Consider the following 25,735-nt stretch of genomic DNA (forward strand, 5'->3'; position numbering starts at 1 on the left):
TGCATTGAGCAGGGCCGCACCCATCTAGTCACCAAATGACTGTATGGGTGTCAATCATACACTTGCGATCATGCGCCCGTCTGTTCCCGGCGCCGGCATCGGAGAATCCTCACAGCACGCAGTGCGCACAGTGTGACTATTCATACGTCTGCAGTCACATAGAGTGACTGCAGACTTGTAGCCTAAGGCCGGACAACTCCTTTAAGAGGCATCAAAATTATTTTACAAAAAATTGGTCAGAAAGTAGTTTATCATAAGCGCGAGACACTATGATACATTTGGCTCATTGATTTACCATCCAAGCAGGCTCGGACTGACCCACAGGGTAACAGGGGAATCCCCCGGCGGGCCCCTGTGTAGATCTGGGCTCCCAACCCAACGAAGGTAGTATAATATTTGCCTGCAGGTGAAAAGTCGGCCCCCCAAAGTCAATGTTACTGCTGGGCCCTTGTCACCCCAGTCCGACACTGGTTGTAGTGCTGTGAATCATTCTAACAGCGCTTGTGCTGATCTCTATGGGGTGTGAAGAGTCCCACTGATCTGATAACACGGGCCTATTCTAAGTATCAATAATCTAAACCTCAAGGCCCCGAGTCAGAAATTACTGCTGGCAGATTACTGCTATCTATTCTGTAAAATTGTGAATGCAGCTGTTGGCTATTAACAGCCTGTAATCGATGATGAGTATAAGATCGAGTAAAGAAATATTAGATCATTCTCACTCATCCAATATTCTCATAGTGTTCTGTCCATTATAAACAAGTACTCATTATAGTCTATGGGCACGCTCACATGTCCAGCTTTCTTATAGATAAATTGAGGCTATCCGTGTGGCATCATAATGCTGTCTACTTTTCACTGTCACATAGGTAGAAATTGGAAAATGTTGATCTTTTTCAACCCTTTCAAACAAAAACCACACTTATGGTAAAAATGTACATCGTGACCAAAAAAATGACAAAAATCGTTTAAAAATCATTGACCAAAATGTATCCAGATGAGGGGATAGATATGATTTCTCATTGCAGTTCTTGAAGAGAAACACATCTTAGGAGCCCAGTTTCCTACATGAACCAGGCACCTAAATAAAATCTAGAAGAAAAGCTATAATATCTGATGGCATCACAATATGTGTCAACTGAAGGAAACTACATTTTAAAATGCACTCCTCTTAATATAGTGCAATCATCATATTATACAGCAGTGTGTACTTACAATTGCTCATTTTTCCCTTCTTCCCAGTTAATTATATTCTTTTCTATTAGGTCTATGACATCACGTGAGTAAAAACAGACTAGCTGAATCCCTCTAAGCGCTATGCAGAAACAGGAAACCTCTCTTCCCTGCATGAGTCACCATTAGAACTTCAATTCTACATCCCGTGATATAGAGCTAAGGGAAAAGAGAAGAATTAGCTGGGTAGAAAAGCAAAATGAGCAATTGTAAGTACACCGTGATATACAATATGATGATTGCAATATACTGTATTAAGAGGAAAAAAAACTTTCAAAAAAGTTTCCTGAATAAATGAGATTCCATGCTGTCAACATAGCATTTTTTGGTGACATCGGGACACTATGTAGGTATGTTAATGTTTTACAAATTGCATTTCTTGCATCAATGAAGTAACTCAGGATGGGTGCTTTATGTACCCGATTTATATGCATGGAGTAATTCAATTCCCCTGTGTTATATCCTTCCCAATTTGCTGTCCAGGAAGGAGGCGCTGATGCCTCTTGCCCACAACCTGCAGTTGCACAGACACAACAGTCAGCAACCACGTCCAGTCCGGCGTTCAGTTGTCCCTTGTCAGCATATATGTCTGTTCACAAATTGTTAGTTAGATAGGGCATATATATTCGTTAGCACTTTACATTGTCCGGTGCTGGACAAAGACCATTGCTGGCTTTTAGAGGCTCCTAAAAGAGACTTGTGTCTCCTTAATAAACTGTTGCTTCCCTTAAATTTTCTAAATTTTGGTCAGAAAAAAAAATGGTGTGGGGCACTGGCCAGTTTCTGTACATTTTAAGCAGCTCTAAGAGTCTGGGTTATCCACTAGAGGGGGCATTTTAGCACACTGAGATTAGAGATAGGAACTCAGGAACAGTAACAGTTAACTTAGGAGGGGCCAACTGTGAGTAAGACAGGAGGATTTCCTGGTTTTGGTTCAGTCAGGCTAGGGAGCCCAGGCAGGTCAGCTGGGCCTGGGGCCCCCAGCTAAGCCATGGGCCACGTAACGGTAAGTGTGAAGCCCAGTCATCCAGGACAGCAGAAGTAAGAGCAGCAGGACAGCAGAAGTGAGAGCAGCAGGACAGCAGGAGTGAGAGCAGCAGGACAGCAGAAGTGAGAGCAGCAGGACAGCAGAAGTGAGAGCAGCAGAAGTGAGAGCAGCAGGACAGCAGAAGTGAGAGCAGCAGGACAGCAGGAGTGAGAGCAGCAGGATTGCAGAAGTGAGAGCAGCAGGACTGCAGAAGTGAGAGCAGCAGGACTGCAGAAGTGAGAGCAGCAGGACTGCAGAAGTGAGAGCAGCAGGACTGCAGAAGTGAGAGCAGCAGGACTGCAGAAGTGAGGGCAGCAGGACTGCAGAAGTGAGGGCAGCAGGACTGCAGAAGTGAGAGCAGCAGGACTGCAGAAGTGAGAGCAGCAGGACTGCAGAAGTGAGAGCAGCAGGACTGCAGAAGTGAGAGCAGCAGGACTGCAGAAGTGAGAGCAGCAGGACTGCAGAAGTGAGAGCAGCAGGACAGCAGAAGTGAGAGCAGCAGGACAGCAGGAGTGAGAGCAGCAGGACAGCAGGAGTGAGAGCAGCAGGACTGCAGAAGTGAGAGCAGCAGGACAGCAGAAGTGAGAGCAGCAGAAACAGCAGAAATGAGAGCAGCCGAACTGCAGAAGTGAGAGCAGCAGGACTGCAGAAGTGAGAGCAGCAGGACTGCAGAAGTGAGAGCAGCAAGACAGCAGAAGTGAGAGCAGCAGGACAGCAGAAGTGAGAGCAGCAGGGCAGCAGAAGTGAGAGCAGCAGGACAGCAGAAGTGAGAGCAGCAGAAACACCAGAAGTGAGAGCAGCAGAAGTGAGAGCAGCAGGAACAGCAGAAGTGAGAGCAGCAGGAACAGCAGAAGTGAGAGCAGCAGGACTGCAGAAGTGAGAGCAGCAGGACTGCAGAAGTGAGAGCAGCAGGACAGCAGAAGTGAGAGCAGCAGAAACAGCAGAAGTGAGAGCAGAGGTGATAGCAGAACAGAAACGCTGGTTGCTCCAAAATGTGGCAGCTTTCTACTTGGGCAGATGCACTTATGTCTGGTGCAAAACGGGCAAGGGAATTCCTTAATGTATCAAAGCTGAAAAGGAAGACGCTGCAGTTCCGGTCAAGATGGGACAAACCGTGTACAACCTAAAGGACATAGGGAAAACCACAGGGAAAGCGAAGGATGTGAACTGTGCAGAACTCTGTGTTGATTGTTATGGCTGGCAATCAGGCAACACAGCGTGCAGTAATCAGCGCACATACAAAGATCTGGCAATAACCAAAAACAATAGGACGAGCTCTGAGACGTGGAATCTCTGTAGACTGCAGTACCTGATCTATCCTCACACAACTATAAGCAGCAGTGGATTGCACCTATCACTACCTATGCAACTCGGCACTGCCTGAGGAGCTGACTAGCCTGAAGATAGAAATACAAGCCTGACTTACCTCAGAGAAATACCCCAAAGGAATAGGCAGTCCCCACATAAAATGACTGTTCGCAAGATGAAAAGACAAACGTAGGAATGAAATAGATTCAGCAAAGTGAGGCCCGATATTCTAGACAGAGCGAGGATAGCAAAGAGAACTATGCAGTCTACAAAAAACCCTAAAACGAAAACCACGCAAAGGGGCAAAAAGACCCACCGTGCCGAACTAACAGCACGGCGGTGCACCCCTTTGCTTCTCAGAGCTTCCAGCAAAAGTTAATAGCAAGCTGGACAGAAAAAACTGAAAACAAACTAGAAGCACTTATCTAGCAGAGCAGCAGGCCCAAGGAAAGATGCAGTAGCTCAGATCCAACACTGGAACATTGACAAGGAGCAAGGAAGACAGACTCAGGTGGAGCTAAATAGCAAGGCAGCCAACGAGCTCACCAAAACACCTGAGGGAGGAAGCCCAGAGACTGCAATACCACTTGTGACCACAGAAGTGAACTCAGCCACAGAATTCACAACAGTTGATGCTGTAACTGTTGTGGACATTCTGCGACTGGAAACAAGCAAAGTTCTACGTTTTAAGTTGGGATTGGACTCTGTCTCTTTATGTGAAATGTCCCTACGTCTAAGGGAGGCCTCTGAGAACCAGTCAAGTGAGACAGTGTGACTGTATATATGTGATGCGGGTGGTCAGGGCACGCTAAAGCAGACACCTATTTGGGCTATGAGTACGGCCCTGGCTGCCCCTCACAATACAGCGCTTATTCATATCCGTGGATTATCAGTTACTGCAGGGTATAACAGCGGTCCGGAGGCAAGAGCAAGACATGTTCTCTGTAACCACACAGACCACGAGGATCATGGACAAAGGACACCCCTATATTCCTTAGTATTCTTCAAGATACCATATCAAAATGTTTTGTGGTTTTTTGTGCACTTTTTTCTTAGCTAGACAATCTCATAATTTAGACCACAAATTCTCTCCCATTGGCAGCAGACTTGTCTCTCATCTTCCGTCTCACAATCAGTGAAATTACCCTCTAAGGCTATGTTTCTACGATGAATATTTGGTGAGATTTTAACGCTGTAGATTTCCTGCAGAATTTCATTCTTCATCTTGCCAGATTAGGTTATTTGTGTTTCTTCGTTGCCTTTTGAGTGTTTTTTGCATGTTTTTATTGCATTTTTTTTCAGTTTCGCTCTTGCTTCTTTTTTAATATAATTTTTTAATTAAAATTGCTTTGTTTTGTAAACTTCCTGTTTGTTGTGAGCTTTGATAATGCTTTATTGATAATGTTACGTGTTATGTAGGCAATCCAGTGACACAGTGTGCCAGCAATCAGAGCACATACAGTGATCTGATAATAACCCAAAAAACAATAGAACGAGCTCTGAGACGTGGAATCTCTGTAGACCGCAATACCTGAACCTATCCTAAACACAACTAAAGGCAGCTGTGGATTGCGCCTGACACTACCTATGCAACTCGGCACAGCCTGAGGAGCTGACTAGCCTGAAGATAGAAAAACAAGCCTGACTTGCCTCAGAGAAATACCCCAAAGGAAAAGGCAGCCCCCCACATATAATGACTGTTAGCAAGATGAAAAGACAAACGTAGGGATGAAATAAATTCAGCACAGTGAGGCCCGATATTCTAGATAGAGCGAGGATAGCAAAGAGAACTTTGCAGTCTACAAAAAACCCTAAAGCAAAAAACCACGCAAAGGGGGCAAAAAGACCCACCGTGCCGAACTAACGGCACGGCGGTACACCCTTTGCGTCTCAGAGCTTCCAGCAAAACGAATTAACAAGCTGGACAGAAAAAGTAGCAACAAAAGCAAAGAAGCACTTATCTAAGCAGAGCAGCAGGCCACAGGAAAGATCCAGAAGCTCAGATCCAACACTGGAACATTGACAAGGAGCAAGGAAGACAGAATCAGGTGGAGTTAAATAACAAAGCAGCCAACGAGCTCACCAGAACACCTGAGGGAGGAAGCTCAGAAGCTGCAGTACCACTTGTGACCACAGGAGTGAATTTAGCCACAGAATTCACAACAGTACCCCCCCTTGAGGAGGGGTCACCGAACCCTCACCAGAGCCCCCAGGCCGACCAGGATGAGCCACATGAAAGGCACGAACAAGATCTGGAGCATAGACATCAGAGGCAAAAACCCAGGAATTATCTTCCTGAGCATAACCCTTCCATTTAACCAGATACTGGAGTTTCCGTCTAGAAACACGAGAATCCAAAATTTTCTCCACAATATACTCCAATTCCCCCTCCACCAAAACCGGGGCAGGAGGCTCAACAGATGGAACCATAGGTGCCACGTATCTCCGCAACAACGACCTATGGAATACATTATGTATGGAAAAGGAGTCTGGGAGGGTCAGACGAAAAGACACAGGATTGAGAATCTCAGAAATCCTATACGGACCAATAAAACGAGGTTTAAATTTAGGAGAGGAAACCTTCATAGGAATATGACGAGAAGATAACCAAACCAGATCCCCAACACGAAGTCGGGGACCCACACGGCGTCTGCGATTAGCGAAAAGTTGAGCCTTCTCCTGGGACAAGGTCAAATTGTCCACTACCTGAGTCCAGATCTGCTGCAACCTGTCCACCACAGAATCCACACCAGGACAGTCCGAAGACTCAACCTGTCCTGAAGAGAAACGAGGATGGAACCCAGAATTGCAGAAAAATGGAGAGACCAAGGTAGCCGAGCTGGCCCGATTATTAAGGGCGAACTCAGCCAACGGCAAAAAGGACACCCAATCATCCTGGTCTGCAGAAACAAAACATCTCAGATATGTTTCCAAGGTCTGATTGGTTCGTTCGGTCTGGCCATTAGTCTGAGGATGGAAAGCCGAGGAAAAAGATAGGTCAATGCCCATCCTACCACAAAAGGCTCGCCAAAACCTTGAAACAAACTGGGAACCTCTGTCAGAAACAATATTCTCAGGAATGCCATGCAAACGAACCACATGCTGGAAGAACAAAGGCACCAAATCAGAGGAGGAAGGCAATTTAACCAAGGGCACCAGATGGACCATTTTAGAAAAGCGATCACAGACCACCCAAATGACTGACATCTTTTGAGAAACAGGAAGGTCAGAAATGAAATCCATCGAAATATGTGTCCAAGGCCTCTTTGGGACCGGCAAGGGCAAAAGCAACCCACTGGCACGTGAACAGCAGGGCTTAGCCCTAGCACAAATCCCACAGGACTGCACAAAAGTACGTACATCCCGTGACAGAGATGGCCACCAGAAGGATCTAGCCACTAACTCTCTGGTACCAAAGATTCCAGGATGACCAGCCAACACCGAACAATGAAGTTCAGAGATAACTTTACTAGTCCACCTATCAGGGACGAACAGTTTCTCCGCCGGACAACAATCAGGTTTATTCGCCTGAAATTTTTGCAACACTCGCCGCAAATCAGGGGAGATGGCAGACACAATGACTCCTTCCTTGAGGATACTCGCCGGCTCAGATGAACCCGGAGAGTCGGGCACAAAACTCCTAGACAGAGCATCCGCCTTCACATTTTTAGAGCCCGGAAGGTACGAAATCACAAAATCGAAGCGGGCAAAAAATAACGACCAACGGGCCTGTCTAGGATTCAAGCGCTTGGCAGACTCGAGATAAGTAAGGTTCTTATGATCAGTCAATACCACCACGCGATGCTTAGCTCCTTCAAGCCAATGACGCCATTCCTCGAATGCCCACTTCATGGCCAGCAACTCTCGGTTGCCCACATCATAATTACGCTCAGCAGCCAAAAACTTCCTGGAAAAGAAAGCACATGGTTTCAACACTGAGCAACCAGAACCTCTCTGTAACAAAACCGCCCCTGCTCCAATCTCAGAAGCATCAACCTCGACCTGGAACGGAAGAGAAACATCTGGTTGACACAACACAGGGGCAGAACAAAAACGACGCTTCAACTCCTGAAAAGCTTCCACAGCAGCAGAAGACCAATTAACCAAATCAGCACCCTTCTTGGTCAAATCGGTCAATGGTTTGGCAATGCTAGAAAAATTACAGATGAAGCGACGATAAAAATTAGGAAAGCCCAGGAACTTTTGCAGACTTTTCAGAGATGTCGGCTGAGTCCAATCCTGGATGGCTTGGACCTTAACCGGATCCATCTCGATAGTAGAAGGGGAAAAGATGAACCCCAAAAATGAAACTTTCTGCACACCGAAGAGACAACTTTGATCCCTTCACAAACAAAGAATTAGCACGCAGGACCTGGAAAACCATTCTGACCTGCTTCACATGAGAGTCCCAATCATCTGAGAAGATCAAAATGTCATCCAAGTAAACAATCAGGAATTTATCCAGATACTCACGGAAGATGTCATGCATAAAAGACTGAAACACAGATGGAGCATTGGCAAGTCCGAACGGCATCACTAGATACTCAAAATGACCCTCGGGCGTATTAAATGCAGTTTTCCATTCATCTCCTTGCCTGATTCTCACCAGATTATACGCACCACGAAGATCTATCTTAGTGAACCAACTAGCCCCCTTAATCCGAGCAAACAAGTCAGATAACAATGGCAAGGGATACTGAAATTTAACAGTGATTTTATTAAGAAGGCGGTAATCAATACACGGTCTCAGCGAACCATCCTTCTTGGCTACAAAAAAGAACCCTGCTCCCAGTGGTGATGACGATGGGCGAATATGTCCCTTCTCCAGGGATTCCTTCACATAACTGCGCATAGCGGCGTGTTCAGGCACGGATAAATTAAATAATCGACCTTTTGGGATTTTACTACCAGGAATCAAATTGATAGCACAATCACAATCCCTATGCGGAGGTAGGGCATCGGACTTGGGCTCTTCAAATACATCCTGATAATCAGACAAGAACTCTGGGACCTCAGAAGGAGTGGATGACGAAATAGACAAAAATGGAACATCACCATGTACCCCCTGACAACCCCAGCTGGATACCGACATAGAGTTCCAATCCAATACTGGATTATGGGTTTGCAGCCATGGCAACCCCAACACGACCACATCATGCAGATTATGTAGCACCAGAAAGCGAATAACTTCCTGATGTGCAGGAGCCATGCACATGGTCAGCTGGGTCCAGTACTGAGGTTTATTCTTGGCCAAAGGTGTAGCATCAATTCCTCTCAACGGAATAGGACACCGCAAAGGCTCCAAGAAAAACCCACAACGTTTAGCATAATCCAAATCCATCAGATTCAGGGCAGCGCCTGAATCCACAAACGCCATGACAGAATACGATGACAAAGAGCATATCAAGGTAATGGACAGAAGGAATTTGGATTGTACAGTACCAATGACGGCAGACCTATCGAACCGCTTAGTGCGCTTAGGACAATCAGAAATAGCATGAGTGGAATCACCACAGTAGAAACACAGACCATTCAGACGTCTGTGTTCTTGCCGTTCAACTCTGGTCATAGTCCTATCGCACTGCATAGGCTCAGGTTTAATCTTAGACAATACCGCCAAATGGTGCACAGATTTACGCTCGCGCAAGCGTCGACCGATCTGAATGGCCAAAGACATAGACTCATTCAAACCAGTAGGCATAGGAAAACCCACCATGACATCCTTAAGAGCCTCAGAGAGACCCTTTCTGAACAAAGCTGCCAGCGCAGATTCATTCCACAGAGTGAGTACTGACCACTTCCTAAATTTCTGACAATATACTTCTATATCATCCTGGCCCTGGCACAAAGCCAGCAAATTTTTCTCAGCCTGATCCACTGAATTAGGCTCATCGTAAAGTAATCCGAGCGCCAGGAAAAACGCATCGACACTACTCAATGCAGGGTCTCCTGGCGCAAGAGAAAATGCCCAGTCCTGAGGGTCGCCGCGCAAAAAAGAAATAATAATCAAAACCTGTTGAATAGGATTACCAGAAGAATGAGGTTTCAAGGCCAGAAATAGCTTACAATTATTTTTGAAATTAAGAAACTTAGTTCTATCATCAAAAAACAAATCAGGAATAGGAATTCTTGGTTCTAACATAGATTTCTGATCAATAGTATCTTGAATCCTTTGTACATTTGTAACGAGATTATCCATTGAAGAGCACAGACCCTGAATATCCATGTCCACACCTGTGTCCTGAAACACCCAAATGTCTAGGGGAAAAAAAAGACTGAACACAGAGCTGAGAAAAAAAAATGATGTCAGAACTTCTTTTTTCCCTCTATTGAGAATCATTAGGTTGGCTCCTTGTACTGTTATGTAGGCAATCCAGTGACACAGTGTGCCAGCAATCAGAGCACATACAGTGATCTGACAATAACCCAAAAAACAATAGAACGAGCTCTGAGACGTGGAATCTCTGTAGACCGCAATACCTGAACCTATCCTAAACACAACTGAAGGCAGCTGTGGATTGCGCCTGACACTACCTATGCAACTCGGCACAGCCTGAGGAGCTGACTGGCCTGAAGATAGAAAAACAAGCCTGACTTGCCTCAGAGAAATACCCCAAAGGAAAAGGCAGCCCCCCACATATAATGACTGTTAGCAAGATGAAAAGACAAACGTAGGGATGAAATAGATTCAGCAAAGTGAGGCCCGATATTCTAGATAGAGCGAGGATAGCAAAGAGAACTTTGCAGTCTACAAAAAACCCTAAAGCAAAAAACCACGCAAAGTGGGCAAAAAGACCCAACGTGCCGAACTAACGGCACGGCGGTACACCCTTTGCGTCTCAGAGCTTCCAGCAAAACGAATTAACAAGCTGGACAGAAAAAGTAGCAACAAAAGCAAAGAAGCACTTATCTAAGCAGAGCAGCAGGCCACAGGAAAGATCCAGAAGCTCAGATCCAACACTGGAACATTGACAAGGAGCAAGGAAGACAGAATCAGGTGGAGTTAAATAACAAAGCAGCAAATGAGCTCACCAGAACACCTGAGGGAGGAAGCTCAGAAGCTGCAGTACCACTTGTGACCACAGGAGTGAATTCAGCCACAGAATTCACAACAGTTATGTGTGCACGTGGATTACATCCATTTTTTTGCTGCTGAAATGTAATGAAAACCCATATGAATTTTTTATATGCGAATATTCGGCATCTCATTAAAGTGTATGGGGAAATCCTGCAAATAAAACACATATAATTTGCAAGATTTCAAAAATTCAACGCACCTCAATTTTTGTAGTATTAAAAAAAGTAAACAAGTCCAAGAACGGTAAAGGATCCAGCTTCCAGAATATAATTGTTTAATTTAATACATTAAAAAAGTGAAAACATATACAAACTTTGCAAAAGGTTGAAGTGAACACTTTCTATAAGAACCAAGGCGTTTCAAACATCACAATGTTCTTAGTCCTGGTTCGAAATGCGTCGGTTTTTATGAAGGGTATTCAGAAAGTGAATTATCTGTTCCCCTGTACTTTACACACTCTCCCCTGCTCCAGGGCTAAATCTCTGGTGCCACCCATGATATCTGTAATTGTCTGCAGCACTGACTTCACATCGACAGCGCTGCAGACAATTAGTGAGCTCAGCAGCTTATGATGTCAACCCAAGCAGAGTCACTGAGCTAAGTTACTGACTGCAGCGCTGTGATCGATGTAATGATGAAGTCAGTAAGGATTTACAGCACTTTTACATGGCGATATTTTGCATCAGTATTTGTTAACAGACTCCAGGAGTTTATCCAAAACACAGAAGAGGTGAAAGTCATTCAGTTATTATTTTTCTCAGTGTTTGCTCCTGTCTGTTTTTTTAGCTGACAAATACTGATGTAAAATACTGGCCAAAATACTCACTGTGTGAATGAGGCGAGGAAGCTTCTTGTAATCCTGCTGTAATATAACTCTTTATTCCAATGATGAGTGCACACTTGCTTGTCTTCTATGCTCCATGATATTCAGCAGAGCAGGAGCAACACCTGGGGCAAAACTGTGGACGGCAGTTGTCCTTCCCTATGACACAGTGACATGTGATGGACCCCGACTCCCAAACAAAATGAATCACGCAGACGCACACAAAATAAATACACGAAGCATTGTAATTAGGTGTCAAACGTTCTCAATTTTATTTACATTCACATGACACCAAAAATGGCACAACTCCCGACTCACAAAGAGTCACCCTCCAGCACTCAGGAGAGGAAAAACCCCCTGTGGTGGAAACCTCTAGGAAACCATGGCTGGAGGATCGCCCTTCCCTTGGGCTTAGAGAGTTAGTGCCGATATATAACAGATGTAACAAGTTTTAACATTTGTACATTTTACCAGATTGACAGAGAACGACATAACAAATATAGACTATAAATGTGATAAACCGGATGTGGGAGAGATCTGGCTGCGATATCGGTCACCACATGGGTTGTTTGACCCAATTTAGTTGATCTGATTGCCCATATGAATGAACCATTTCTTCCTTACAGATTCAGGTCCACCTCTCATAAATTTAGACTTTTGGTTACAGGGATTGTTCATAATAGATAACCCGTATTAGTAGAACTACCCCCTCCCCCCTTCTCCCATCCCAATTTATCACCCATTAACCCCTTTCTGCCATTAGACGTACTATTCCGTCCATGTGGGGTAGGCTTTACTTCCCACGGACGGAATAGTACGTCATAGGCGATTGGCCGCGCTCACGGGGGGAGCGCGGGCGATCGCGGCCGGGTGTCAGCTGCTTATCGCAGCTGACATCCGGCACTATGTGCCAGGAGCGGTCACGGACCGCCCCCGGCACATTAACCCCCGGCACACCGCGATCAAAGATGATCGCGATGTGCCGGCGGTGCAGGGAAGCATCGCGCAGGGAGGGGGCTCCCTGCGTGCTTCCCTGAGACCCCCGCAGCAACGCGATGTGATCGCGTTGCTCCGGGGGTCTCCTACCTCCCTCCCTGCAGAAAGTCCCGGATCCAAAATGGCCGCGGATTCGGGTCCTGCAGGGAGGGAGGTGGCTTACCAAGTGCTTGCTCAGAGCAGGCACTTGGTAACGCTGCACTGCTCTCAGACAGATCGGTGATCTGTCAGAGTGCTGTGCAAACTGGCAGATCACCGATCTGTATTGTCCCCCCCTGGGACAAAGTAAAAAAGTAAAAAAAAAAATTTGCAAGTGTGTAAAAAAAAAAAAAAAAATAAAAAAAAAATATTATTCCCATAAATACATTTCTTTATCTAAATAAAAAAAAAAACAATAAGAGTGCACATATTTAGTATCGCCGCGTCCGTAACGACTCGACCTATAAAACTGGCCCACTAGTTAACCCCTTCAGTAAACACCGTAAGAAAAAAAAAAAAAAAACGAGGCAAAAAACAACGCTTTATTATCATACCGCCAAACAAAAAGTGGAATAACACGCGATCAAAAAGACGGATATAAATAACCATGGTACCACTGAAAGCGTCATCTTGTCCCGCAAAAAATGAGCCGCCATACAGCAACATCAGCAAAAAAATAAAAAAGTTATAGTCCTCAGAATAAAGCGATGCAAAAATAATTGTTTTTTTCTATAAAATAGTTTTTATCGTATAAAAGCGCCAAAACATAAAAAAAAATGATATAAATGAGGTGTCGCTGTAATCGTACTGACCCGAAGAATAAAACTGCTTTATCAATTTTACCAAACGCGGAACGGTATAAACGCCTCCCCCAAAAGAAATTCATGAATAGCTGGTTTTTGGTCATTCTGCCTCACAAAAATCGGAATAAAAAGCGATCAAAAAATGTCACGTGCCCGAAAATGTTACCAATAAAAACGTCAACTCGTCCCGCAAAAAACAAGACCTCACATGACTCTGTGGACTCAAATATGGAAAAATTATAGCTCTCAAAATGTGGTAACGCAAAAAATATTTTTTGCAATAAAAAGCGTCTTTCAGTGTGTGACAGCTGCCAATCATAAAAATCAGCTAAAAAACCCGCTATAAAAGTAAATGAAAAAATGTATTTATTTCCATTTTCCCATTAGGGTTAGGGCTAGGGTTAGGGCTAGGGTTAGGGCTAGGGTTAGGGCTAGGGCTAGGGCTAGGGTTAGGGTTAGGGTTAGGGCTAGGGTTAGGGTTAGGGCTAGGGTTAGGGCTAGGGTTAGGGCTAGGGTTGGGACTAGGGTTAGGGTTGGGGCTAGGGTTAGGGCTAGGGTTAAGGCTACAGTTAGGGTTGGGGCTAAAGTTAGGGTTAGGGTTTGGATTACATTTGCGATTGGGATTAGGATTAGGGGTGTGTCTGGGTTAGAGGTGTGGTTAGGGTTACCGTTGGGATTAGGGTTAGGGGTGTGTCAGGGTTAGAGGTGTGGTTAGGGTTACTGTTGGGATTAGGGTTTCAGTTATAATTGGGGGGTTTCCACTGTTTAGGCACATCAGGGGGATCTCCAAACGCGTCTCAATTCCATCCAATTCTGCATTGAAAAAGTAAAACAGTGCTCCTTCCCTTCCGAGCTCTCCCGTGTGCCCAAACAGGAGTTTACCCCAACATATGGGGTATCAGCGTACTCAGGAGAAATTGGACAACAACTTTTGGGGTTCAATTTCTCCTGTTACCCTTGGGAAAATACAAAACTGGGGCTAAAAAATAATTTTTGTGGGAAAAAAAGAGATTTTTTATTTTCACGGCTCTGCGTTATAAACTGTAGTGAAACACTTGGGGGCTCAAAGTTCTCACAACACATCTAGATAAGTTCCTTGGGGGGTCTAGTTTCCAATATGGGGTCACTTGTGGGGGTTTCTACTGTTTAGGTATATTAGGGGCTCTGCAAACGCAATGTGACGCCTGCAGACCATTCCATTTAAGTCTGCATTCCAAATGGCGCTCCTTCCCTTCCGAGCCCTCCCATGCGCCCAAACGCTGGTTCCCCCCCCACATATTGGGTATCAACGCACTCAGGACAAATTGGACAACAACTTTTGGGGTCCAATTTCTCCTTTTACCCTCGAGAAAATACAAAACTGGGGGCTAAAAAATAATTTTGAGGGGAAATTTTTTTTTTTATTTTCACGGCTCTGCGTTATAAACTGTAGTGAAATACTTGGGGGCTCAAAGTTCTCACAACACATCTAGATAAGTTCCTTGGGGGGTCTAGTTTCCAATATGGGGTCACTTGTGGGGGGTTTCTACTGTTTAGGTACATTAGGGGCTCTGCAAACACAATGTGACGCCTGCAGACCATTCCATCTAAGTCTGTATTCCAAATGGCGCTCCTTCCCTTCCGAGCCCTCCCATGCGCCCAAACGCTGGTTCTCCCCCACATATAGGGGATCAGCGCACTCAGGACAAATTGCACAACAACTTTTGGGGTCCAATTTCTCCTGTTACCCTCAGGAAAATACAAAACTGGGGGCTAAAAAATTATTTTTGTGGGAAAAAAATTTTGTTTTATTTTTACGGCTCTGTATTATAAACTTCTGTGAAGCTCTTATTGGGTCAAAGTGCTCACCACACCTCTAGATAAGTTCCTTAGGGGGTCTACTTTCCAAAATGGTGTCACTTGTGGGGGGTTTCAATGTTTAGGCACATCAGTGGCTCTCCAAACGCAACATGGCGTCCCATCTCAATTCCTGTCAATTTTGCATTGAAAGGTCAAACGGCGCTCCTTCCCTTCCGAGCTCTCCCATGCGCCCAAACAATGGTTTACCCCCACATATGGGGTATCAGAGTACTCAGGACAAATTGTGCCACAACTTTTGTGGTCCAATTTCTTCTCTTACTATTGTGAAAATAAAAAATTGGGGGCAAAAAGATAATTTTTGTGAAAAAAAAATGATTTTTTATTTTTACGGTTCTGCATTATAAACTTCTGTGAAGCACTTGGTGGGTCAAAGTGCTCACCACACCTCTAGATAAGTTCCTTAGGGGGTCTACTTTCCAAAATGGTGTCACTTGTGGGGGGTTTCAATATTTAGGCACATCAGTGGCTCTCCAAACGCAACATGGCGTCCCATCTCAATTCCAGTCAATTTTGCATTGAAAAGTCAAATGGCGCTCCTTCCCTTCCGAGCTCTGCCATGCGCCCAAACTGTGGTTAACCCCCACATATGGGGTATCAGCGTACTCAGGACAAATTGTACAACAACGTTTGGGGTCCATTTTCTCCTGTAACCCTTGGTAAAATAAAACAAATTGGAGCTGAAGTAAATTTTTTGTGAAAAAAAGTTAAATGTTAATTTTTATTTAAACATTCCAAAAATTCCTGTGAAGCACCTGAAGGGTTAATAAACTTCTTGAATGTGGTTTTGAGAACCTTGAGGGGTGCAGTTTTTAGAATGGTGTCACACTTGGGTATTTTCTTTCATATAGACCCCTCAAAATGACTTCAAATGAGATGTGGTCCCTAAAATAAAATGGTGTTGTAAAAATGAGAAATTGCTGGTCAACTTTTAACCCTTATAACTCCCTAACAAAAAAAATTTTGGTTCCAAAATTATGCTGATGTAAAGTAGACATGTGGGAAATGTTACTTATTAAGTATTTTGTGTGACATATCTCTGTGATTTAATTGCATAAAAATTCAAAGTTGGAAAATTGCGAAATTTTCAAAATTTTCGCCAAATTTCCGTTTTTTTCACAAATAAACGCAGGTAATATCAAAGAAATTTTACCACTATCATGAAGTACAATATGTCACGAGAAAACAATGTCAGAATCACCGGGATCCGTTGAAGCGTTCCAGAGTTATAACCTCATAAAGGGACAGTGGTCAGAATTGTAAAAATTGGCCCGGTCCATAACGTGCAAACCACCCTTGGGGGTAAAGGGGTTAAAGTCATAGGTGCTTCCATGAACTCCCAAAGGAGAGCAGCTTTTTGTAGAGGGTAACAGAAGGGGATCCTGTGCTTGGGATCCCCTTCGATTACTTTCCCATGCGCTGGGGGTGTCTAAAGCAGACAAACGCTTTCCCTGCTAGAACCTCCAAATTTCACCAAGGTCGGCACATTACGTGGGGTGGTCAAGCTCAACGTCCTCAGGCGCATCAGTAATGGCGCTGATCGTGGCAGCGCGGCCTTCTATTATGGAATCTTCTTTATCACACTTGTTTATGACCCCATAACAGTTGTCATGGTTACTGCATGGGCTATTACTGATGCAGGACACAAGTATTGACCCTTTCATCATTGGTAATTCACTTCATTATAGAGGCAAATAACTGCACTTGTTACCAAGCAGGCGCCTATCATTATGGCTTCCCTTAGGCACCATAAGAAATACAAATTAAACATGCAAGTGTTTCAGGAGTGTTTTGCACTTTTTAAATCCAGAGATTGGATTTTTAGCTAGCACTTTACACAGAAAAAATAAGGGGAAATTACTTGTAAAATAATATCATAGGGAATTACATTTCAAGCATTTTCCTAATGTACAGTTCACATAACTACATAGGTTGAAAAAACCATCAAGTTCAACCTATCTTCAATGTTATATATTTTATATTGCTAGATTATTTATAACTCACAATGTCATGTTTTGTTACAAAAGCATCCAGACCTTATTTAAATGTTGTTATAGTAACTGCCATTACTAGCTCTTGTGGTCGGACATTCCAGTCTGATTGCTCTTACTGTAAAGAACCCTTTCCTATTTAGCTGCCATGATTGTCTTTCCTCCACGTGTAACAGTTTGCACTTTCTAAAAATTAGACAGCATATCTAAATCTTCCCCAATCTGCTGGAGGCAGGAAAGCTTGGAATATGAGCACAGTCTCTAATTGCGGAGGGAGAGAACAAATAATTTCATACGCCATATTCATCTACAGTTGCAAGGCTTTTTCTGTTTTGTGTAAATAACTTGGCTTCCCATAAAGAATTATTGTGGTGTTACTTCTAAAAAATTCATGAATAAAGGGGTTGACCGGTGAAAATATCTCTTTCACACAGTGTAGATGACAGCTTTATTGATCGGTAGAGGTCCAACTCAGGGGTCCACATTGACCGGTAGAACGGGGAACTCTTAGACCTGATAGAAACGGAGTAGCAGTGCGAATGGGAATGTCCAACAAAGAGATCCAGCTCATCTAAAACATATCCATCTTTATTTCTAATCTGTAAAAAGATGGTGTGCCAAATAGACCTTGCATAAAATGGAAAAGACTCCCTTTTAATCCATGACCTTTAACGCCTTTTCAGGCAGACTCCTCTTACTCATAACCTACAAGAAGGAAATAACTCCATCGTTTTTACCCCACCAGAGAACACACCCTCCAAACACCGGTTCCATGACGTCATTGGGTTAACAAGATCAAACACTAATTAAGTACAAATTCCAAGAAACAAATAAAAGACATGTAAAAGAATCTATACCTACACAATACATGATATTTAATAATGTAGAATCAGATGAGTCTGCCTATTCAATCCCCGCGAACAGAACATATCCGCCATCGGTATCCAGTATGCCTCTCTATTAAAAAAAAGCATGTCTTCGATCTCCACCTCTAGGTAAGGGGTTCACTTTCTCTAAACCATAATCCTTTCTTAACATCACCCCCATGTTTTTGTAGGAAATGTTTAGATACATCCGATGGATTATTCGCTTCCCTATTGTATGATATGCAATTAACACAGTACACTACAAAAGTGCTACTACAATTTATAACCTGTTTTATCCGATATTTTCTACTTTGGACCACTAGATCAATCCTTTGGTTTGTTTTCATACTTGCACGAAGCACTCTGATACCGCATTTGTGACACCCTATGGGTGTAAGCCTGGTTCTTTTCTCTTCTTTTTTTTTGTAAAATAAACTGGGTGATAACATGATAGATAAAGTTGGTGATTTTTTTTCTCAGAGAAAAGACATCTATTTTTAATAAATTAATTCAAGGAAGAATCCCCATGTATAATTGGCAAATACTTATTGACAATAGTTTTTATTTGGCTATACGCTCTACTAAAAGTGGTGACAAAACCTGTTGTTTTTTTTTGTGCACCCACTAGTATTGCATTTTCAGTAATTAATTACGACTTTTATTATACACTATATCCTTAGCTCTCTTTAACCCCTTAGCGACCGCCGATACGCCTTTTAACGGCGGCCGCTAAGGGTACTTAAACCACAGCGCCGTTAATTAACGGCGCTGTGGAAAAAGTCCATAGCGCCCCCCAGAGGCCGATTTTCTCCGGGGTCTCGGCTGCCGAGGGTAGCCGAGACCCCAGAGAACATGATTCGGGGGGTTTTTAACCCACCCCGCATTTGCGATCGCCGGTAATTAACCGTTTACCGGCGATCGCAAAGAAAAAAAAAAAAGCGATCTCTTTTTAATTTCTCTGTCCTCCGATGTGATCGCACATCGGAGGACAGAGAAAAGGGGTCCCAGGTGGCCCCCCAATACTCACCTAGCTCCCCCGATGCTCCTCGTGTCTCCCGGTGGGCGCCGCCATCTTCAAAATGGCGGGCACCGGGAGAATCTTTGGGGTCTCGGCTGCCGGGGGTAGCCGAGACCCCAAAGAGCACGATCGGGGTCGGTATTACCGACCCCTGTTTTGCGATCGCCGGTAATTAACTGTTTACCGGCGACCGCAAAAAAAAAAAAAAAAAGTAAAGTGTAATTCTCTGTCCTCTGATGTGATCGCACATCAGAGGACAGAGAAATAGGGGGATTCGGGGACCCTAGCATACTCACCTAGGTCCCTGGATCCTCTTGCTGCTCCTCCTTGCCGCCGGCAGCAGAACATGGCGGACGCATGCCCAGTGCGCCCGCCATCTGTCTCCATCTGCCGGCCGGCAGGAGAACAGCAGTTGGGGCTAAAATTAGGGGTAGGGTTAGGGTTAGGGTTAGGGGTAGGGTTAGGGGTAGGGTTAGGGTTAGGTTAGGGTTAGGTTAGGGGTAGGGTTAGGGGTAGGGTTAGGGTTAGGGGTAGGGTTAGGTGTAGGGTTAAGTTAGGGTTGGGTTAGGTTAGGGGTAGGGTTAGGGGTAGGGTTAGGTTAGGGTTAGGGGTAGGGTTAGGGGTAGGGTTAGGGTTAGGTTAGGGGTAGGGTTAGGGGTAGGGTTAGGTTAGGGGTAGGGTTAGGTTAGGGGTAGGGCTAGGGTTGGGGCTAAATTTAGGGTTAGGGTTGGGGCTAAATTTAGGGTTAGGGTTGGGGCTAAACTTAGGGTTAGGCTTCTTTCACACTTACGTCGGTACGGGGCCGTCGCAATGCGTCGGCCCGACATACCGACGCACGTTGTGAAAATTGTGCACAACGTGGGCAGCAGCTGTAGTTTTTCAACACATCCGCTGCCCAATCTATGTCCTGGGGAGGAGGGGGCGGAGTTACGGCCACGCATGCGCGGTCAGAAATGGCGGATGCGACGTACAAAAAAACGTTTCATTGAACGTTTTTTTGTGCCGACGCTCCGCCAAAACACAACTGATCCAGTGCACGACGGACGCGACGTGTGGCCATCCGTCACGATCCGTCGGCAATACAAGTCTATGGGCAAAAAACGCATCCTGCGGGCACATTTGCAGGATCCGTTTCTTGTCCAAAACGACGGATTGCGACGGAATGCCAAACGACGCAAGTGTGAAAGTAGCCCTAGGGCTAGGGTTAGGGTTGGGGCTAAAGTTAGGGCTAGGGTTGGGGCTAAAGTTAGGGTTAGAGCTGGGATTAGGGTTAGGGTTTGGATTAGGGTTCGTATTAGGGTTAGGGTTGGCATTAGGGTTACGCTTGGGATTAGGGTTAGGTTTGGGATTAGGGTTAAGGTTAGGGTTGTGATTAGGGGTGTATTGGGATTAGGGTTAGGTTTGAGGTTAGGGTTGAGATTAGGATTAGGGGTGTGTTGGATTTAGGGTTTTGATTAGGGTTATGGTTAGGGTTGACATTAGGGTTGTTTTGGGGTAAGGGTTGTGATTATGGTTAGGGTTAGTGATTAGGATTATGGATGAGGTTGGGATTAGGGTTAGGGGTGTGTTGGGGTTAGGGTTGGAGCTAGAATTGGGGGGTTTCCACTGTTTAGGTACATCAGGGGGTCTCCAAACACGACAGCCAATTTTGCGCTCAAAAAGTCAAATGGTGCTCCCTCCCTTCTGAGCTCTGCCGTGCGCCCAAACAGTGGGTTACCCCCACATATGGGGCATCAGCGTACTCGGGATAAATTGGACAAGAACTTCTGGGGTCCAATTTCTCTTGTTACCCTTGTGAAAATAAAAACTTGGTGGCTACAAAATCTTTTTTGTGAAAAAAAAAATATTTTTTATTTTCACGACTCTGCATTCTAACTTCTGTGAAGCACTTGGGCATTCAAAGTTCTCACCACACATCTAGATAAGTTCCATGGGGGGTCTAGTTTCCAAAATGGGGTCACTTGTGGGGGATTTCTACTGTTTAGGCTCTCCAAACGCGACATGGCGTCCGATCTCAATTCCAGCCAATTCTACATTGAAAAAGTAAAACGGCACTCTTTCTCTTCCAAGCTCTGCGGTGCGCCCAAACAGTGGTTTACCCCCACATATTGGGTATCGACGTACTCAGGAGAAATTGCACAACAACTTTTGTGGTCTAATTTCTCCTGTTACCCTTGTGAAAATAAAAATTTGTGGGCAAAAAGATCATTTTTGTAGAAAAAATGCAATTTTTTTTTTTCACGGCTCTACGTTATAAACTTCTGTGAAGCACATGGGGGTTCAAAGTGCTCGCCACACATCTAGATAAGTTCCTTAAGGGGTCTAGTTTCCAAAATGGTGTCACTTGTGGGGGGTTTCCACTGTTTAGGCACATCAGGGGCTCTCCAAACGCGACATGGCGTCCAATCTCAATTCCAGCCAATTCTACATTGAAAAAGTAAAACGGCACTCCTTCTCTTCCAAGCTCTGCGGTGCGCCCTAACAGTTGTTTACCCCCACATATTGGGTATCAGCGTACTCAGGAGAAATTGCACAACAACTTTTGTGGTCTAATTTCTCCTGTTACCCTTGTGAAAATAAGAATTTGTGGGCAAAAAGATCATTTTTGTGTAAACAAAAGCGATTTTTTATTTTCACGGCTCTACGTTATAAACTTCTGTGAAGCACTTGGGGGTTCAAAGTGCTCACCACACATCTAGATAAGTTCCTTAAGGGGTCTAGTTTCCAAAATGGTGTCACTTGTGGGGAGTTTCCACTGTTTAGGTACATCAGGGGCTCTCTAAATGTGACATGGCATCCGATCTCAATTTCAGCCAATTCTGCATTGAAAAAGTCAAACGGCGCTCCTTCACTTCTAAGTTCTGCGGTGCGCCCTAACAGTGGTTTACCCCCACATATGGGGTATTGGCGTATTCAGGAGAAATTGCATAGCAAAATTTATGGTTACATTTCTGTTTTTACACTTGTGAAAATAAAAAAAATGGTTCTGAATTAAGATGTTTGCAAAAAAAAGTTAAATGTTCATTTTTTCCTTCCACATTGTTTCAGTTCCTGTGAAGCACGTAAAGGGTTAATAAACTTCTTGAATGTGGTTTTGAGAACCTTGAGGGGTGTAGTTTTTAGAATGGTGTCACACTTCATTATTTTCTATCATATAGACCCCTCAAAATGACTTCAAATGTGATGTGGTCCCTAAAAAAAAATTGTGTTGTAAAAATGAGAAATTGCTGGTCAACTTTTAACCCTTATAACTCCCTAACAAAAAAAAATTTTGTTTCCAAAATTGTGCTGATGTAAAGTAGACATGTGGGAAATGTTATTTATTAACTATTTTTTATGACATATCTCTCTGATTTAAGGGCATAAAAATACAAAGTTTGAAAATTGCAAAATTTTAAAAATTTTCGCCATATTTCCGTTTTTTTCATAAATAATCGCAAGTAATATCGAAGAAATGTTACCACTAACATGAAGTACAATATGTCACGAAAAAACAATCTCAGAATCAGCGGGATCCGTTGAAGCGTTCCAGAGTTATAACCTCATAAAGTGACAGTGGTCAGAATTGCAAAAATTGGCCTGGTCATTAAGTACCAAATTGGCTGTCACTAAGGGGTTAAAGTCCAGATCGTGTTTACCGAGGATTATGTGCTGCTGAGAACATTGATCTTTTGAGCTAACCAAAGGATCATTTCACCCAATAAACAATCCTTTAGCCTGGTGATCGGAAGTCTATTAACACTGCGTGATTATCGGGGAATGAGTGTTCTTAGGAATGCCCGTTCCCAATAATCGTGTAAGGTAAATGTGCCTTTACTCTACCGTACGCTAAGAGTCCACAGTAAAGCTCTGAACCAGCAGTTGTAAGGACTTTGCTCTTTATAATACTAGTTATGTTCTATCAAACACAGATCCATGTAGAGGAGAGGACATGTCCGATACAAAGTCACAGGAAGAAGATGACAGTCATGAACCACCACTGGTAGATATAAAGCTGGATGACCCTGAGGGACTCGTAAAGACTTGTGGAGAAGATGTTTTAGATGAGCCAGATCAAGAGGAAATCAAAGAGGAACCAACTTGTGACAGTGTCCCTGGAGATCTCGATGGTAAAGGAGCCCCAGTAAGATCAGGTCATCAATTAAACTTGGATGAACAAAAATTACTTTGGGGTTTAGAAGATCTGGAAATTCAGCAATGGTCTGATGGCTCCAGCTTCAAAGGACACATGGCCCTGGATCTGAAAAAAGGCTTTGGAGAATTTAAGTGGGCCAATGGAGAGGTTAGTATAGATGTCAGAGCCAACAAAAGCTATCGATTATCCTGGTGAAATAAGAAAGCTATAAAATGCATAAGACTCTCCCCCTCCAAATATCATAGTAACCTTTCTTGAACTTATTATAGTGATGCATTATGTATTCTTTTATTTCAGACCTATGTTGGTGAATTTTACAAAGATCATCATCATGGAAAGGGGATTTACATGTGGCCTGATGGTTCCAAGTTCACTGGCACTTTTTATCTTAGCCGGAAAGAAGGTTATGGGACCATGACATTTACTGATGGCAGGAAATACCAGGTGCTTATGTAGTAAGAGTTCACTGTCCTAATGCAGCACAATATAGTAAACTGCTTTATTCTCTTATCCAGAAGTTGCTTCTTCTTTGCCTCTTCTTCCCAGGTTCATCTCAAGATGCTTCTTGTCACTCAGTATTTCTACCGATAAAACTTCTTCTTTAAAACCCCTTCCCGCCGCGGCCCTATTTTGTTTTTGTGTTTTCGTTTTCCGCTCCCGTCCTTCTCAGAGCCATAACTTTTATTTTTCTGTCAATATGCCCATGTGAGGGCTTATTTTTTGTGGGACTAGTTGTACTTTTGAACGACACCATTGGTTTTACCATGTCTTGTACTAGAAAACGTAAAAAAAATTCCAAGTGCGGTGAAATTGCAAAAAAAAAAGTGCAATCCCACACTTGTTTTCTGATTGGCTTTTTTGATAGCTTCACTAAATGCTAAAACTGACCTGCTATTATGATTCTCCAGGTCATTAAGGGTATGTGCACACGTCCGGATTTTTAGCGTTTTTTTTGCGGAATTTCGCTATAAAAACGCTATAATTCCGCATCAAAAACGCTAAAAATATGCATCCTATAATTTAAAATGCATTCTGGATTTTTTGTTCAGATGGATGCGTTTTTTTCCGCAAAAAAACGCATTCCGCAAAAAAAATGGACATGCTCATTCATTTTGCGGATTTTTTGCAGATTTCTAAGCCAAAATGACTTTCAGGAAAAAAAAAAAAAAAACGCAAAAATTCCGCAAAATATCCACGCAAAAAACGCGCAAAAAACGCGAAAAATCCGCGCAGAGAAAAATGCAATTTTCTGCCAGAATTCTCCGGATTTTGTCAGGAAAAAAACCTGACGTGTGCACATACCCAAGAGTTCATAGACACCTAACATGTCTAGGTTATTTTTTATCTAAGTGGTGACAAAAAAATTAAAAATTTGGTAAAAAAAAAAAAAATGCGCCATTTTCCGATACCCGTAGCGTCTCAATTTGTCATGATCTGGGGTCGGGTGAGGGCTTATTTTTTGCGTGCCCGAGCTGACGTTTTTAATTATACCACTTTTGTGCAGATACGTTCTTTTGATCGCCCGTTATTGCATTTTAACCCCTTCCCGACCTTTGACGCATACGCTGCGTCATGAAAGTCGGTGCCATTCCGACCCATGACGCAGCATATGCGTCATGGAAAGATCGCGTCCCTGCAGGCCGGGTGAAAGGGTTAACTCCCATTTCACCCGATCTGCAGGGACAGGGGGAGTGGTAGTTTAGCCCAGGGGGGGTGGCTTCACCCCCTCGTGGCTACGATCGCTCTGATTGGCTGTTGAAAGTGAAACTGCCAATCAGAGCGATTTGTAATATTTCACCTAAAAAACTGGTGAAATATTACAATCCAGCCATGGCCGATGCTGCAATATCATCGGCCATGGCTGGAAACACTTATGTGCACCCACCCCACCCCTCCGATCGCCCCCCCAGCCCCCCGATCTGTGGTCCGCTCCCCTCCGTCCTGTGCTCCGCTCCCCCGTCCTCCTGTCCGCTTCCCCGTGCACCAATCACACCCCCTGTGCTGCAATCAAACCCCCCCGCACTCCGATCCCCCCCCCCGCACACAGCGACCCCCCCCCCCGTGCTCCGATCCACCCCCCCCCGCACAGCGATCCCTCACCCCGTGCTCCAATCCTTCCCCGTGCTCCAATCCTCCCTCCCGTGTTCCGATCCACCCCCCCCATGATCCGATCCACCCCCCGTGCTCCGACGCCCCCCCCGTGCCCTGATCTCCCCCCCCTTATACTTACCTGGCCGCCCGAGGTCCGTCCGTCTTCTTTCCTGGGCGCCGCCATCTTCCAAAATGGCGGGCGCATGTGCAGTGCGCCCGCCGAATCTGCCGGCCGGCAGATTCGTTCCAGAGTGAATTTTGATCACTGAGATATATCCTATCTCAGTGATCAAAATAAAAAAAATAGTAAATGACCCCCCCCTTTGTCACCCCCATAGATAGGGACAATAAAAAAAATAAAGAATTTTTTTTTTTTCACTAAGGTTGGGGTAAGAACTAGGGTTAGGGTTAGGGGTAGGGTTAGGGTTAGGGTTAGGGTTAGGGGTAGGGGTAGGGTTAGGGCTAGGGTTAGGGGTAGGGGTAGGGTTAGGGGTAGGGTTAGGGCTAGGGGTAGGGTTAGGGCTAGGGGT

At 44.3% G+C, this 25,735-nt stretch overlaps 1 protein-coding gene across 1 annotated transcript in view; it reads left to right on the plus strand.

Annotated features, from left to right (window-relative positions):
- The first annotated feature begins 1,328 nt into the window (after positions 1 to 1,328).
- Positions 1,329 to 25,735, plus strand: part of LOC138656307 (ankyrin repeat and MYND domain-containing protein 1-like) — a 97,638-nt gene continuing 73,231 nt past the window's right edge. Inside the window, exons 1-3 of the mRNA XM_069743672.1 lie at positions 1,329 to 1,442; positions 22,891 to 23,261; positions 23,412 to 23,558. Coding sequence (XP_069599773.1) covers positions 1,433 to 1,442; positions 22,891 to 23,261; positions 23,412 to 23,558 — 528 coding nt within the window. The 5' untranslated portion in view covers positions 1,329 to 1,432. The remainder of the gene's footprint in view (positions 1,443 to 22,890; positions 23,262 to 23,411; positions 23,559 to 25,735) is intronic.

Source organism: Ranitomeya imitator, unplaced genomic scaffold, assembly GCF_032444005.1.
Source record: "Ranitomeya imitator isolate aRanImi1 unplaced genomic scaffold, aRanImi1.pri SCAFFOLD_321, whole genome shotgun sequence".
In the NCBI taxonomy this organism is placed as follows: Eukaryota; Metazoa; Chordata; class Amphibia; order Anura; family Dendrobatidae; genus Ranitomeya; species Ranitomeya imitator.